Source organism: Chroicocephalus ridibundus, chromosome 6, assembly GCF_963924245.1.
Source record: "Chroicocephalus ridibundus chromosome 6, bChrRid1.1, whole genome shotgun sequence".
NCBI lineage: Eukaryota > Metazoa > Chordata > Aves > Charadriiformes > Laridae > Chroicocephalus > Chroicocephalus ridibundus.
Genome location: NC_086289.1, coordinates 16,380,018 through 16,395,785, shown reverse-complemented (window position 1 = coordinate 16,395,785; position 15,768 = coordinate 16,380,018). Strand labels below are relative to the sequence as shown.

Genomic DNA, 15,768 nt, shown 5'->3' with positions numbered 1-15,768 from the left:
GCCATATCCCAAGCCTTCAGTTGGCTTTGGGCCACTCACTGGCTTTTGTGCGCGGTTCCCTTCGGACCTAGTTTCCAGACCTCTCTCTAGGTTGGAGAGGTACCAACCATCTTCACCCAGAAGCTGCTTTTTCCGTCATCCTCTCCCTGCAGAAGACCATCTCGCCTCGGTGGCAGCCGGGCACTCAAGCACGGCTCTGGGGCTGGTGCAGAGCAGCAGGAGCCCGAGCAGATGTATCCTCCCTCAGCACATCAGTAGTGTTTCGTGAGATCCTAAATGTCATGCACAGCAGCGGTTTGGTGACATAGACTTGTAGGACAGCAGAGCTACAGAATTGGTTGGAAGCACGGAAGAACTTGCATTACTGTGAAGGTACCGAAGACCCTCAACAAATGCTGTTTAATGAAAGTATATTTAGAGGGGGCTTGATCTTAATCTTGAGCTATCCAGAAGAAACAGAAACCTAGCAGGCAGGGGTATAGCAAGATCCAGTCACTAGAAGGCCAAAACAGGTAAGTTTGGACGAGAAGCCAGGTGCCTATTTTGACCACGGACATTAAATAACTGCAACATTTTACATGGGGACAGGCTGATTTCCATACTTGCAGCAAATTTTAAGCCGGTGGTGGATACCTTTACGAAAGATCTGATCTGTCCTGCTGAGGGACTGGGTTTGACTCCTGCGCTCCTTGTGTGCGTCCCGGGCTGCGTGGTGCAGGTCATCAGGCTAACGACGCTGGCCTTTTCCGGACATTCGTCTGTGCCTCCGAAATCAGGTTCAGACTCCACCCTGTGTGCTTTGGTACAAGATTCCCCCAAAGATTAGCCGTGGTGGAGCTCCTGCCAAACCGGGTCCCTCCAGCTGAGCCGTATCTGCGAGCCCAGAGGAGCAGGAAGAGCCAGGGCCAGTTCCTTCAAATATTTTACAGATTAAGACCAGGGTCTGGGATCCTGTGGGAAGTCGGCGGAGTTCGCAGACCCCGGCGGGTTGTGGTCCTTGCTGCAACGCTGGCCACCTGCGCCGATAATTGCCGTCTTCCTTCCTCATCCTCCTCGCTTGGTCGTTGGCTATGGCGTTGAGAGGCAGTGACACTCGGCAGCGTGGACGAGCCCTCTGACATGATTTGAGTGCAGCTGGAGGCATCTACTTTAGCCTTGAAAATGCCTCTTCTCTTTGGCAGTGCTTTGTGTTTACTATAACGCTGTCTGTAATGTGCAAAAGTACATTTCTGTTTTAACTTCCTCCTTTATGTACTAAAGAGTGTGGTTTTAATTAAGGATTTCAGATTGAAACATTTCCGGTTTTCTGCGTTGTTTTTTGGTTGGATTTTTTTTTTTTTTTTTTTTTTTTTTTTTTGTTGGGACAGTTTTCAGTTAAAATGTTTCAAAGTTTTGAAAAATACCAGATGCCCAGCTCACAAAGTGTGCGAAGAGCCCTAGTCACTCCCTCTTCCTCCCAGGGAGATCAGCTGCTCCGCCGAGACGGGAACAGCCAGGAACGGCCGATGGCGAGAACGGGGTCAGCAAACAGGAGAGGACGGGCCGGGACTGGGATCGGTGGTTTTCACGACCACGGCTCCTCGCACGAGAGGAAACCTTAACTCAGACCCGTAAAACGACGAAGCACCTGATTCTTGTGGGTTCTGCTTTTAGGGGTTGTAAGAGGAGATGGGCAGATCCCTGCCTAACGGCAGAGCATCTCTCTCCGTCGCAGCGCCCGCTGGCGAGGGGCGTCAGACCTGCCCCTGCCATCCCTGGCCGCCGGCCGCAGCCCCCACCCACGGGGAAGCGAAGCCAACCCAAACAACTTGTAAAATAAAACGGGTGTTTTGCTGCACGTCCACTGCCGTGAAAAGGAAAAATAAAAGCAAGCCAGATCTGAGCTCTCCTGGTTGTAGGAGAGCTTAAAAATGTCCTGTAAAGGCACCCAAATTTTTTCAAAACAGCAGGCCGTGAAAATTATGTTAAAACCAGGTTTCTCGAGCCAGTCCCATGATTTTTGGGAGTTTGACTCATGATTTTTGAATGTTGGGGTTTGGCAACGCTGAAGTCCTCCGTATGAATCTGTTCCCAATGCGGTATTTCAGCGTCCTAGCATGACGGATCGGTGTCACTGTCCTCTGGAGCAGCAGGGGGACACCTGGGGGGCAGGAGGGAGAGAGGGGTCTGGGGATGCTGTCGGGTGGGTCTGGCGCACATCCCTGCGCGAGGCTCTTCCGAACCCAGCCGTGTGTCTGCCACATGACGGCAGCTCAGGCAGCGAAAACTGAGCATGTATGGGAGCTGCTGGCCGGGCTGAAGGGAATCGGTTAGCTAGAGGCACAGATTACCTGGGTTAAGCATTTTACTGAGATTAAATGAATGTTAAAATCATGCTTTGTAGCTGTACATCTCTCATTGCAGTTTAGCACGTGCACAGGGTGTTGCTCAGCCCACGCTGCCCCCCTCACTTTTTGCAGGAAAGCGCCGAAAACATCCATCCTCTTGCTTGCAGCACTTCAGGTGCTGCCGAGAAGAAGTATTTATAAAGTGTCTGCCTTGCAACTGTGTTACCTGGAAAGAATGCAGGTGTGCAAAGAATGGAGGCAGCTTGCCTGAGCAGCAAGTGATGCGCGGGGGAGTGGGTCCCCGAGATGGCTGCTGTCATCTGCTCCGCAGGCAGGATGAGGTGAGCGTGGGGACAGGCATGGTACCTGCCCTTGAGTCTTCTCGCTCTGACTCGTGTTACAGTGTACGGCTGTACAGCAAGCTATGGCGTTATCTGGTACACATCTGCGTGGGTTTGGGCTGCAAGGGTTTTCCCATGCCTGGGAGGTGAGACTCGGTTGCAGGAGGAGATCCCCCTCCATGTGGCTTCCTCAGCTGGGAAGCAGCACCATGCAGGGACCAAGTCACCTCTCCTCCCTGGCAGCGCTGAAATGTCTCACATTTGCGCCTCAAGCCAGCTTTAAAGCATATAAATCATCATTTCCCCCACCCGTGGGTAATGCTCTGCAGCTGCCCATGTACCCCTGCCTCAAAGCCCCCCATCCCGATGTGATCCACAGCCCCGTCCTCCCCGCAAGGCGGCTGGGGAGGGCAATTTTGTCCTCCCATCAGCCATCCCCATCCATCTCCAGCTGCCTGCCTATTTGGGAGCTCACGGATCGCTTAGTGCTTGAAGAGCTGACCACTTCTTGCCTATTTGGGAATGCTTTTAAATTGTTCCAGAAACTGCTGTTTGTTGATAAATCGGGGCGATCGCAGCGAAGTGTTTTAGCTAAACTGTGTAAAAGAAGGAATGAGCTGCAGCGCAGCACTGCCAGCTGTCACTGGATTTAGAAACACACATCATAGATTTTGCTGCTTTTCAGACAGCTGCGCTTATAGCTGCTCTTATAGCCATATAAAACAGTCATTCTGTCAGCAAACGGTCTGGCAGCGGAGCCGGGTTCTCTCCGCAGCCGTGTTCCCAAGCTCAGCGGGTTCGCTCCCTCCACATGCATCGGTGAAGCCCGGAGGAAGGCGGCTTCGTAGCACTGGCTGTAACCTGTCCCCAACGTCGTAGCTTCGCCCGGAGTAAAGAGCAAAAGGCTGGGCTGTGCCCCCCGCCGCCCGTGCAGGGGATGGTGCTGGCAGGGCTTGTCTTCAGCACCCTGGGTCGTTAGGAACGGGTAGTTGCTGCCCTGAGAGGGTGTTTGGGGTTTTTTTTTTACCCCAAATGTGCAGTTGGTGCTCGAGGGTCTGGCTGATGTACAAACCACAGCTTGTTATAGCAGTACTCACGGAGAGCAGGCCCTGTCCTCTGTGGCCTGTCCTATTCGGACTCTGGAGCTAAAGCTGAGAGCCCCAGGGACCACAATTAGATTTTACAGGATTTCCTCAAAGGAAGGGAAATAGTGCCGATTTATCAAATTTGAAGCTTTTCACAGGAACAATATCGTTTTCAATAAAACCATGTCCAGGAAGGATTTCTGACATAACAGAACAACTTCAAATGCCCGCTCAATGTAGCGTTTGAGTATTTTATACGCATTTTACTTGCGTTCCTTTATACAAAGTGGAACGACTTCAAGCAAACCAGCCTCGCTGCATCAGGAGGCTGCTCCACGAGCGAGCTATGAGAGTGGGAGGGAGTTACTGCTGCGCGCGCTGTTTCGCACCGATGCCTTGGGCGAGCGGTGTCAGTGAGAAGCAGCTGCCACTCAGGCTGTCGCCGTCTCTCGGTGGGACGGGCTGCCTCCCACAGAGGCTCCGTGGATGCCCAGCGGTTGCAGACACGCCGGAGCAGCCAGGATGCTGATGAGCTGTACCTGTGTTTTCCCTGGAGTGGTTTCCATGGCTCAAACCTGGGGATCTGGGGTGGCCAACAAGGTGCACAAGAGCTGGTGGTGCTCACGGTCTTACTGTCTCTTGCTCTCTTCTTCTGCTCTGCTCAAACATGTAGCCTTCTCCCTGCCCACCTCCATTTCCCTCTGAAACTTTAGAAGATGCTGGATTCATCCTGGCCCGAAAGGGAAAATGTCTTAAGTTATGCAGCAGAAGAAAGCAGCTTTCTGAGCTGTAATGTGATCTTGGTTCCTTCTCAGGCACCAGGCTTGAACAGAGGGTTTGGAAATTGCCCCTCTGGCCATTATCTGAGCTTTACAGCATTGGGAGATTGAACCCAGATCCCCCATCTCTTCTGAAGCTCTATGTCAATTTACACTTGTTCCTAGAAACCATTACTGTCCTGTGAGCTCTTTACCACACGAGGATTGAAAACAGAGCTATTCTGCTCGTTTGAGCTCTTTTTTTTTTTTTTTTTTTTTTTTTTTGCATGAAGGCAGAGCTCAGGGCTCATTCCTTTTTCTCACCATCTGAGGATTAAGCCCAATCCTGACTGCTATCCGACCTCGATACCATTTACACACTGAACCCGATGCCTATGGCTTTTATCTGAGCCCTTACAGCATTTGGAAGCGGGCCATGCCCCTTGTCTGGTATCAAAAGCATTATATTAATTTGGGATTCATTCCACAAAATGAGGCTGTCAGCCAGACTCCTTAGCAATTGGATATTGAACCCAGACCTCGTGGTAGTCTTCCAAGTTATATGCCAGCTGGGAACTCGGCCCACAATCCATGGCTGCCGGCCAAGCTTCTTATTGGCGAGAGATTGACACCAAGCCCCCAGACTGCTATTTCTGTACGGTGGTGTTAAGGACTAAACCTAGCTCACGTGGTCAGCATAATCACCTCTGCATTGGCAGTGAAATGAAAAATCTAGTTAAAGACTTGAATGAATATCGAGGGTCGATGTTCAGCTGCTTAAAGACCAGGGATGATGACAACAATTCCCTTGGAACAAGGCCCCCTTGATACTCCGGGGGGAATAGCCCCAGATCCCCCATCTGTCATCCAGCTGGATATAAAATCCAGGTTCTCATTAACACACAGCGCGCAGCATTTCTTTACTGGCTGGCAATATTAAAGTCAGTTCCTCCAACTTTCAGGTATTCTTCAGATGGGATTAAACTAGATCCCTTTTCTATAGCGCGGCGAGGCTCTGCCAAAGCACTCCTTGTCACTCAGAGCGGACCTCCAACGCTGCACCTTGCCTTGGGAAGCCCCCAGTCCCTGCTCCCCCGTAGAGCAATATAAGGAAGCCTGGGAGGTAAATGAGAGCGAGGGATGGCTCTGCGCACCTCCATCCTCTCTGGGGGAAATCAGGAGCCTGACCAGGTAGAGGGAGCATTTCAGGTGAAACGTGTGTCTGAGGCAAGCAAACTTTTTCCTCCTGCCAGTAATTTTGCCTGGGAATTCTTCAGCATCTTTACCCGGTGTGGTTTTACTGCATAGCAAAATGCTTCAGAAGACTGAATTAAAACCAAACAGCTTCCCAGCTGGGATGGTCATCATTAGAATGCAATTTCCAGCAACTGTGTGGGTTTCTTGGTAGCCTCGAAATCTTTAAAATTCTCTTTAAACAGCAACTTTGAAGGAACGGCTTAGCATGCAGCTAGAATAGGAAAATCTTCCCATGATCCAGTGGATCAAGGTGGATGCTGTAGTGCATACAGACAGTGTGGGATGTTGCTTTTCCTCTGAACTTGCAGTGATGGTGAAGGCTACTCCTTGGAGCTCTAACTGTGCAAATTGTGGATGGGGGAGTTCTGGTTTCCCTGTCTGAAACGCTACCGTGACTGGGGATGGAATCCATGGGAAGATTTCAAGGCAGTTTTGTAGACCTGTCCCATGGGTCTGGAGTTACTCTGATTGCCTGTTGCGTATCTTCTGAATCATATTTATTTGCTAAGAAAGCATTAAGTCCTTGCCACACACATGTGGTTTTATGAGGATTTTCAGCCCGAGAGAGCCAGTGCAAATGGGATTCAGCTGACTATGGTGGCAATTTGTTTGTAAATAAATTTTCCATGTACCCACTTGTTCTTTTATAAGCGGGAATACCTTTCTTTTTCCGTTCGTTGCTCTCGCCAGCCATCTTACTCATCTCCGTCTGAACACTCTGTGCTGCCCTTTCTGCCCCCTCCCTGTAAAGCTCTCTTTGGGCTTCTCTTTGCTCTTTGCCAGGTCTTTCCCAACCCATTCCCTCCGCTATCTCCTGCGGGGTGCTCAAGGGGCAGGGGATGCTGCTGGCTTCGGTGCTGGCACCAGGAGCTGTGTGCGGGGATGCTCCAGGCATTGCTCAGAATTTGTGGGGAACGCGGAGTCGAGCAGTACCTGTGATTAGTTGAAATCGTCATTTCTAGAACTGCGTTTCTTTGCTTTATCAACAGAAGGGTTCATCTGTTGTGCATTTGCCGGGTCTCCCAGCTAACCTGTGGATTTGGGGAGTGCGGGGTGTGCTGCCCGCTCCCTGCTCAGCTCTCGCCCCGTTCCTCCTCAGCGCTGGCAGGCGCCGTACGTGCAAGAGACGGACGTGGTGAACGGTGGGGATGGAGGGAGAACAGGCTCTTCTTTCCTGTCCTCCTGGTTGACTTCCCAGAGTTACGAAAGCCCCCCGCACGCCGTGCCATGCCCCGCCGCCCCTCAGCCCACTGGCTGATCTCAGCCTCCCTCTCAGCGTGCGCATGAATTTCCACTCTTCGCGCTAAACCCTGCCAAAGCAAAATTCCTGGAGCAGAATAAAAAAAACGTGGAAGACTTTCAAACCCGGAGATTATTGAACTGTCCCTCTTACCAAATGGCAGTCAATGCTAATGCTCTTTGTAACGTCTCTAGTATAATGTTTAATTCAGTAACTACAATTGGAAAGTCTTTCCAATTATTTTAAACTGCCAGAGACGTTTTAATGCGCCTCAGATTTTGTGTTGGCATGCCACAGCTAAGTGCCATGCATCTTTCAAGAGAACTTTAAAATTTAGCCTCGTATAAAAAGGAGAAAAATGGGAAAGAATCCCAAAGGACATACTTGTCCCATGAACCCCACCACCATTTGTGGCCTCGCAGACACCTTCTCCTGCATTTTGAAATTGTTTGTCTCCCTCTGTGCAGGGTGAGAGATGCATGCAGACAGCCAAAATCTTTAATTCCTGTGCAGAGTTTCAGCTGAGGGCAGGGTTGCGAGCAGATCTTCACTGGCGGCCACCCAGCCCATGCATCGTCGGGTGGTATTCGCTCTCCAGATGCGTCCAAGCCTCCGCAACCGAGGATGTAAAAGGCTGAGAAAGCCCAAAGATCTTCTAATTTCTTTTTTTGTGCCAGAGCCCTGGGGCCTTGGTCTCATCCTACTGGCTGCTGTTAGTCCCAAACCCACCGAGGCAGGCGCCCGTCCCCCCTGAAACCTGCCAGCGACTGGAGGGAGCGGAGCACGTAGCTTTGCTGCCGCGGTCAGCCTTGCTCCAACTACGTGAGCATTAGTAAGCGGCAGAAGCTGACTCTCAGCACCCTTGTCCTTTTTTTTTTTTTCTCTTTTGCCTCTTTTTTTCCTCTTTTTTTTTTTCGCTTTATTCCTTCTCCCTGAGCTCAGTGGCACGTGAGCGCTGAGCGTGTGCACCTCCGCACCGGGCGGAGGGGGAGAAGGGGCAGGGAGAACATCTTATGAATCCAGTTCTGCTCTGTTAAGATTCATTCTGGTACGACAATGGCTTTTTCTATTGAAATGCTTTGTGAAAGCCTTGCCTAATGATCTGCTACCTGGGGAAAGGTTAAATTCCTGGAAGATTTTCTCTGTTTGATGAAGAAAAAACAGTGCAATTATCCGGAATTCAAAGTGAGTTTTAGCCAGCTGTTAATAATACTGCGATTCTTCATGTTCTCATTACTCAGAAGTACTGTGGCCATCCCTAGTCATGGCAGTAAAATATTTATAGCATTCTCTTTTGGCCCTGTTTGTACTTATGGAGGGCTGGACATCACTCGAGGTCGTCTAAATGTGCTTCTTTTTGTGCTTTAGCCACCCATGACAGTACTCTTCTCATCTAACCGCAGCTGTCTGCGACGGAGATGCCCAGTTTAAGGCAGTCACCTCGGGAGGGGTCAGACGTGCCCTTTAACCACTAACAGTTGGGCATCTTGTGCAAACTGGTCATCAAGGCTCTGCTACAGTCACTGGAGAGACTGGTGCTTCCAGATTCACACCATCCTCAGAGAGCTGCCAAGGATGAAGGAGATAAATGGGCTTGATACCCGATCCTCTTGATAACCAAGAGTGGCCATATTAACAATCTGGCTTGATGCAGAGATCGGTTCGTTAGCAGTTTTCTGCTCCGTGCAGCCTCGTTGCAGTCTGCGGGTCGGTTTGTGAGACCACTGGAAACCTGCGGGAGCAACCCCCAGACATCTGTGCGTTTCTCCTAGCTCTCTTCCCGATCGCTGAGGTTTCCAGCTCGGAAAGTCATGGCAGAACGCGAAATACACGTGGCATCTCTCGTCCAGGCGCATGGAAACAAAATAAGTGTCATGGGGAAAATATAATTTCACAGTGGCAGGCCCTGCGCTGGGATAAACAGACGGCTTGTTTCCTCTGGTGGATGCATGGAAAATCAATTCCCAGTCCTCTGCAGAGGCTCCTAAACGTGAACCAAATCCCCTCCTGTAGCACTTAAGAACTACAACTGTTTTGCACCAGCAAACAGGTTTCATTTCTAGCAGGAGAACCGCAGGGAACACCTTTTTGCTATCTTCATGCTGTCATTTAGGGGTCTATCTTATCCTCTTTATAGGAATCTCATTTCAAGTGCAGCTTTTTGCCCGGAGGTCTGAAGTAAATGAGTATTAAGTAACTGTATCTGTCTCTGATTCACTAAACATCCAGAGAAAACAGCTAATGTGCCTGAACCAGTGGGATGAATACATTAGATTAATCTAATTCAGCTACTTTTCACTCAAAAAACCAGTAGCGTTCAGAAAAAGATTGTGAAAGGGATTAGGAATTTCTTTTCCACATTTTTCCTTTCTTCTCCTTTCCATGACTTTGCTGCGTTCCATTAAATGTTAGCTATTCAGTTAGCTTATTTCCTTGACCCTCCTTAAAATGTTGCTTTTGAAATAAGTTTATTCTTCTCAGACCTCAGAGCTGGCTCCGTATTCGCTGAGGTTTTCAGTGACCAGGAAAGGCGACAGAATAAACGCAGACGTACAGGCTGGGAGCAGCTTATCCCAACTGGAGCAAGCATCTCCTGGCTGTCACCATCTCGCTTGTGCCTTGGTCCGGTGGTGCGGGCACGGGGAGTCTCTGAGCATCGCCCCTGGGCTTAGAGCAGCTCCCTGAGCAATGCGGTCACCTCCTCTCCATCCCCTTCAGCTCCCTCGGCCACGGCAGTGCATGCTAGCACCTTAGTGCCGTGGCATGTATGTATCTTCCGCTCCTTTATACCCCTCTTTATTGGAAATGTGTAGAGAGACCCAGAGCAGGTTGCCTACACCCTTCAGTTTGACAGCAAATTACTGGTAGCTGCCCTCGGTGAGTGTATTTCTCACTGCAGCTCAGCCTAGATCAGGGTTACCTCACTTTCTGGAGAGAACATCACGTGCAATCTTGTCAAAAGCCTTCAAAACCATCAAGGTACAAGACCTAAACGGCTGCTTTGCTGCCCGCAAGCCCTGCTCTCCTGTCAGTAGATTGCTTCGGTGTGATTTGTTCTTGACACATTCCTGTGGCTGTTGATCATCTCCTTATATTTTGTAAGTGCTGACAAGCAGCTTGATTATTTGTCCAAGTATTTTTCTGGGACCCGAAGCCGGTCTGCCTACTCCATAATTCCCCAGCGCCTCCTTCCCCTCTTCTGAAAGCGGAGCCCTCGGTCCGCCCTCCCCGGCCCCCTGGAACCTCCCCATCCCCGGTGGCTCCTCGCCGTCAAGTGGATGCATCTCCGAGGCTGCTTCAGGAAGCTCGCGGAGTGTCCTGGGATGCAGTTCAACAGGCAGGGATGATTGAAAACACCACAGTTATCTAATTACTCTCTAACAAAATCTCCTCTTGCTGTCGCGTGAGTTCTTATCCTGCAAACGCTGGCATTAGCTTCATCAGACATTTGATTGCGCTTGGGTTTTTAGGGAAGACAGAAGCAAAAAAAAAAAGGTATTAAGCATTTTGGCTCTCCCAGCAGTGCCCTGTCACTCCTCCCTCAATAGTGCATCAGGTCTTTCTTTGGTCTCTGCTTCTCCTGCTGGCTGTTGCCCTGCTGCTCATCGAGGCCACAGCACGGCCTCGTGCCAGCCGGGGAGCTTTGGGACCAGCAGGTAGGGCACAAATCCCACAAAGACGCCAGGACGGCCACCCCAGCAGCAGGGCTTGGCCGTGCTGTCACCCTCCTCTCTCCCCGAGCTCAAGAGGTGGCACGAAGCTCCTCTTTCTGTGCACAGAGCAGAGGTTAGCCGGGTGCCTGGTGCCCACCTTGGAGGCTCTACTTGGTTATTGCTGGGGCTTGGTTACTGCTCAGGGGGCGGTGGGAGCCAAGAGCAGGCTGCGGTGGTGGACAGGAGAGGTGGACGAGAGCTGGGGTGGTGGTTTCCTCCTCTGCTCCCCAAGCAGTGCAGAGGTCTGCTCCGAAAGAAATGCAAGGCAGGATAAGCACGGAAAAGGCTGAACTGTCCTTGCCAAGAGCAGATGAAAAGAGATGTTATAAAGTCACTTGTCTCTGGTAACACGGCCCCTAGCTCTGACACAGTGGTGGAGGGCATCCAAGTTTTATGCTGGAAGGAGATGAGCCCACACTTGGAATCCTATCCCGGTTTCAAAGGTCAGGTGCATTTCTGCGGTTACAGATGTCGTGGGGATGGCATTTGACCCTGGCTCATCCTACACAGAAGCCAAGGTCTGATGGACAGCGGGATCATTTGAACCTCCCTGGAACTAGCTTTCATTTGAATTACAAGCTGTTTTTTGTTTCTTCCCAGCCAGGTCTCTAGACAAACTCTATAACTTTGCTGACTGCTCTGGCCTTCACCTGATCTTTGCACTGAATGCTTTGCGCCGAAATCCCAACAACTCCTGGAACAGCTCCAACGCTCTCAGCCTGCTGAAGTACAGTGCCAGCAAGAAGTACAACATCTCCTGGGAGCTGGGCAACGGTGAGTGTGGGAACAGGAGGGTCACGGGAACAGAGCTTGCTGTAGCAGACAGGTATTCCCTTTTGGAAAAGGATATTTGCAAATCCCAGGATGTTTTGCCAATGTAGGTTCAGAGGGATTTAAAGGCCCCTGCTATAAGGCGGCACCATCGCTAAGACAGACCTGGCGCGTGTTTGCAGCTTAGCTGGATGTTTCCATCAGTTGGTATTAAACACATGAAATGCTTTTGCCCTGGCTACCAGGTTCAGCCGGTCCTGGGGTGGGCAGACCAGCAGCTGTATGGACTTGCATGGTGGCTGCAGTGCCCGGGGAAGCGGGGTACCCTAGAGGGACAAGGGCATGACGCCAAGGTGCAGGTCCTTCACCCAGCATACAGCAAAAGGGACATGGGAGGAGATGCTGGCACAGGAGAGCGAGAGATGGCCCTCATCCACACCTCTGAGGCTCCTTCTGCTGCCCCGCGGAGCAGGCAGGCAGCTCTGCGGAGCTCAAGCTGTGCGACAGCGTGTGAGCTGTGTGTCTCTCCGGAAGCGCGGATGAAGGAGCAGAGCTGGCAAGCCTTGCTTGTCTATTTTTATTTTCCCAGAGCCCAATAACTATCGGACCCTGATCGGCCGCTCGGTGAACGGCAGCCAGCTGGGGAAGGACTACATCCAGCTGAGAAGCCTGCTGCAGCTTATCCGCACTTATTCCAGAGCAAACCTCTATGGGCCAAACATTGGGAGGCCTAGAAAGAACGTCATCGCTCTCCTGGAAGGGTAAGTGATGTTGCTTTGATCAAGAAGAGATCAGAAACCTCTCCTGGGACTGATACCCTTTGTAGCAGGTAGACTTGCTCTTTGGCTTCCCAACGTCCAAGAGCTGCCAGGGCAGAGAGGTTCTGTGCAGTTCAGCCACCGCAATACCAGGGGCTTGGGGACATGGTCATTTGTGCTGCTAAATTTCTACAGAGGTCCCTGGTGGGGTTTTGGGCTGGTCTGACTAATGCTCTCCCAAGTATTCCCAGTGTTTCCCAATTATAGGCAGACTGAGGTGCCCACCTTGTTTGGATGTGAAGATGACTCAGTGGTGCGGATGCAGGCTGCTGCATGCCTGTGGGCTTCAGGGCCAGGAGGTGGGTCCTGGCACCCCTTACCAGTGTAGATGTGGTCTCAGAGTCCTCCTGGACAAATTGCTTTGCTCTTCCACTTTGGTGGCTGCTTCTCCCCGTGCTTTCTCCATCTGTGTAGAGGGAGAACCTGTAGCAACTTTCTTCGCTGGCCAAGCCCTCTGCTCCTTCCTAGGAGAATTGGCATGTCCCTAGTTTGGGGAGGCCAGCGGTGGAGAAGGAATGGTGACAGTGAGGGACGCAGACACCTGGAGGTGACATTGGACAGCTACAGGAACCAGGGAGGTGTGGGAGCCTGCTGGCAGCAGGAATTGGGACTGTGCAGCTCGAAGACCTTGCAGCAGAGGGGAAATTCCCTGCAGGACTGTAAACAGAAACTCCAGTGCAGAGGGCTGGGCAGGGGGAGGTGTGGAAGGGACTCTGCTGGGAGCAAAGCTGGGTCTAGCATTCATTAACATCTGCATGAATGATCTGGCAGAAACAATAAACAGCACACTGATGCAGTCCCCGGCGAGGCAGGGAGGGAGCCAGGGCCAGATTCTCAGCTCTGCTGCAGCAGCACAAAGAGACCATAAAGCTGGTGGAACCAGCTGCGACGCCAGCGTCCCTCCCGCTGATGAAAGTGGGGGAGCAGCCCCTGCGCCCACCCCACGGCCAATGCTACATGGGCGCATCACTCATCAGATCCCCGGCGTTCGGTATGGCACGGGGGGAGTTACAAAATGTTGTGGTAGCCTTGATCAGCAGGAAATCTATTAGCGCCGGGAGGAGCGGGCTGAGTAAGGAAAACAACAGGGATGAGAGCCAAGAAGCTCTTAGAGAAAGGGAAGTCCTACTGCTGCGTTTGCCCTCCGTGCACCGCAGCCGGGTCCCAGGGAAGAGGGGTTGGAAGAGCCGAGTCGCACGGCCAGGGTGGTCCGGCAGCTCTGCGTTGCCGGAGCCGTGCTCTGGCTGACGGCGACCCCGGGAGCAAGGCTGTAGCGTACAGTCCGATGGAGAGGATGGCAGAGAAACACCATCTCGAACGAAAGGGAAGGAAGGTAAGAGCTAGTGTTTGAGCAGCCCTGGTTGATGGGATGGCGGGGGCTCTCCAGACCCTCACGTTGGTCTGAAAGAGCTGTAATGAATGTACCTGCTCTCCAAGCTATATGCTGTTTCTCTGCTGCCATCCCTGCCTGCCATGGTGACGCTGGTCCACAGGCGCTCGAAGTGATTTCCCTCTCCCATGGAGAAACTGTGTGTCCTGCACTCCAGACCCTGGCGTCTGCCGCTCATGGCGAGCGGCACGTGCCTGCATGGCCTCACAGCCCACGGGGTCCTGTGAAACAGGAGCTGCTTGTCTTTCCACATAAAGACCCCATTATTACCAGGCAGGGCGTAGAGAGGAGGAACAAGTCTGATTACACAAAGACAAAGGGCTAAACACTCATTTACAGTATTTGGAAATGGAGTTGCAAAAGGACAAACAAATAAACCCCAGTGCCTAAGCTGCTTGACAGCATGAGCTTTATTCCCAGCAGCTCCCTGAGGTCTCTTCAGTACGGTTAGTGCTCTCGGTTAGTGCTACCGAGAGCTCTGCCTTCTGCAGGAGCATCGCGGAACCGGTCAATGGGATGTGGCTCAGCATGTGCCTGGAGCTGTCATGGCCAGGACGTGCCTCTCGGCATCCTGACTGAGCCCCACACAGTCAGCACGCAGGAGAGAGGAGAAGGAATTGAGGAAGGTGCTCTCAATGGCAAGCCTGCTGTCCGCCTTGCTAGACCACCACAAATGGTCTATGTAGTGCTCACAGTAGCATGAAGGCTCCAGAGCAAATAAAGTGTGTGTGGTTAAGAGTCCTGATGATGTGAAATCTGCAAAGTTTCACAATTATTTCAAAAAACGCGATGAACAGCAGAAGTCAGCCAGGTAGGTAGAGATATGCTGAGTGGAAGATTATGACTCAAGTGTTAAGTAAAGGTGGAGGGGAGAGATGAGACACCTCAGAGCAGAAGACGGGATGTGTGGATAAGTCTGCCAGGCAAGCAGTGCCCTGTTAGACAAAGTGAGGAAGCGAGTTTTGGTGGGGGAAGTAATGGAAATGAGCTGAGATGGGAGAGGAGAGCTCAGAGAGGCCCAGGGAGTGTGATCTCCAACAGCAGAAGCTGGAGTTTGATGTTCTTCAGGGAAAGCCTCTAGAGTTACCTGAGGTGCTGAAACACTCAGAATTGTCTCACTGTGAAGCACCACTTAAAATTACATTTTCTTGTTGCTGTTGCATGCTCTGTGTTCCAAACACCGTAGTCTATTGTTTAACAATTATCTCAAGTAACCAAGATAAACTTTTTCTTTATGTTTAAACTATGTCCTGCAATAATGGTAGTGCCAACATGAATTGGGCATCGCACTCTGCCGTGCACCAGGCTCTGCCTGTCTCAGTGGTGGGAGATGGGCACCTCCAGGGCCATTCTGACCCAATCCTAGGGCTTGTCCTCCAGGGCAGGGTGGGACTGAACCCTCCTGGGATGCCACCTTTCTCTGGGGTCTGCTAGACGGGCTAGATGATGAGTGCAGATCAGGCACCTGATGGTTTGCAGGATGTGGGGCTGTGTGCACGCTGTCCCACTGCAAAGACTGTCCCTAGGCAGGTGACACTGAGCTGTGCTGGGTGAAACCTATGCACTTTCTGATGCTGGAGGTAGGGATATGGTGAGGGGAGGAGAGCCCTGCCTGAAAGGCAGCAGCACGGGCTTTGCACGCCCTTCACCGCCGAGTTATTGCTCCTGAGTTCTTGCACCATCCTGCACGGTGCAATGTCTCAGAGCAGCCACAGAGCGTATCCATGTTGCACTGAGCTGGCAAGTCCTGGAGACTGGACCAGCACCGCTACTGCTGGTGCAAGGACGGGCTCTGCAGTGATGGAACATTGCTCCGATGGCTGGAGCCTGCTGTGCGGGAGGCTAGGAATGGTGTCTTGTGAATGCACAGGTGCAAGAGGGAATTTGTCCAGACACAACCAACAGTTGAGTTTGATGAGGTGTTAATTAGACCATTCATGCAGCCTGAGCTGTTGGAGAGCAGACCACGTTAGCTACCTACTGCGTCTGCGGGTACAGGAATCCCAGAACTGCTCAGAATTTGCTTGGGGAAAAAATTGTGAGATTCTAAGGAATTAACATAGATTTT

General features: G+C 51.6%; 1 protein-coding gene across 2 annotated transcripts in view; it reads left to right on the top strand.

Moving 5' to 3' along the window:
• Positions 1-15,768, top strand: part of HPSE2 (heparanase 2 (inactive)) — a 112,277-nt gene that overhangs the window by 62,688 nt on the left and 33,821 nt on the right. For both annotated transcript variants that reach the window (XM_063339899.1, XM_063339898.1), the window contains 2 exons: positions 11,322-11,495; positions 12,082-12,253. In XM_063339899.1, the coding sequence (XP_063195969.1) occupies positions 11,322-11,495; positions 12,082-12,253 (346 nt within the window). The remainder of the gene's footprint in view (positions 1-11,321; positions 11,496-12,081; positions 12,254-15,768) is intronic.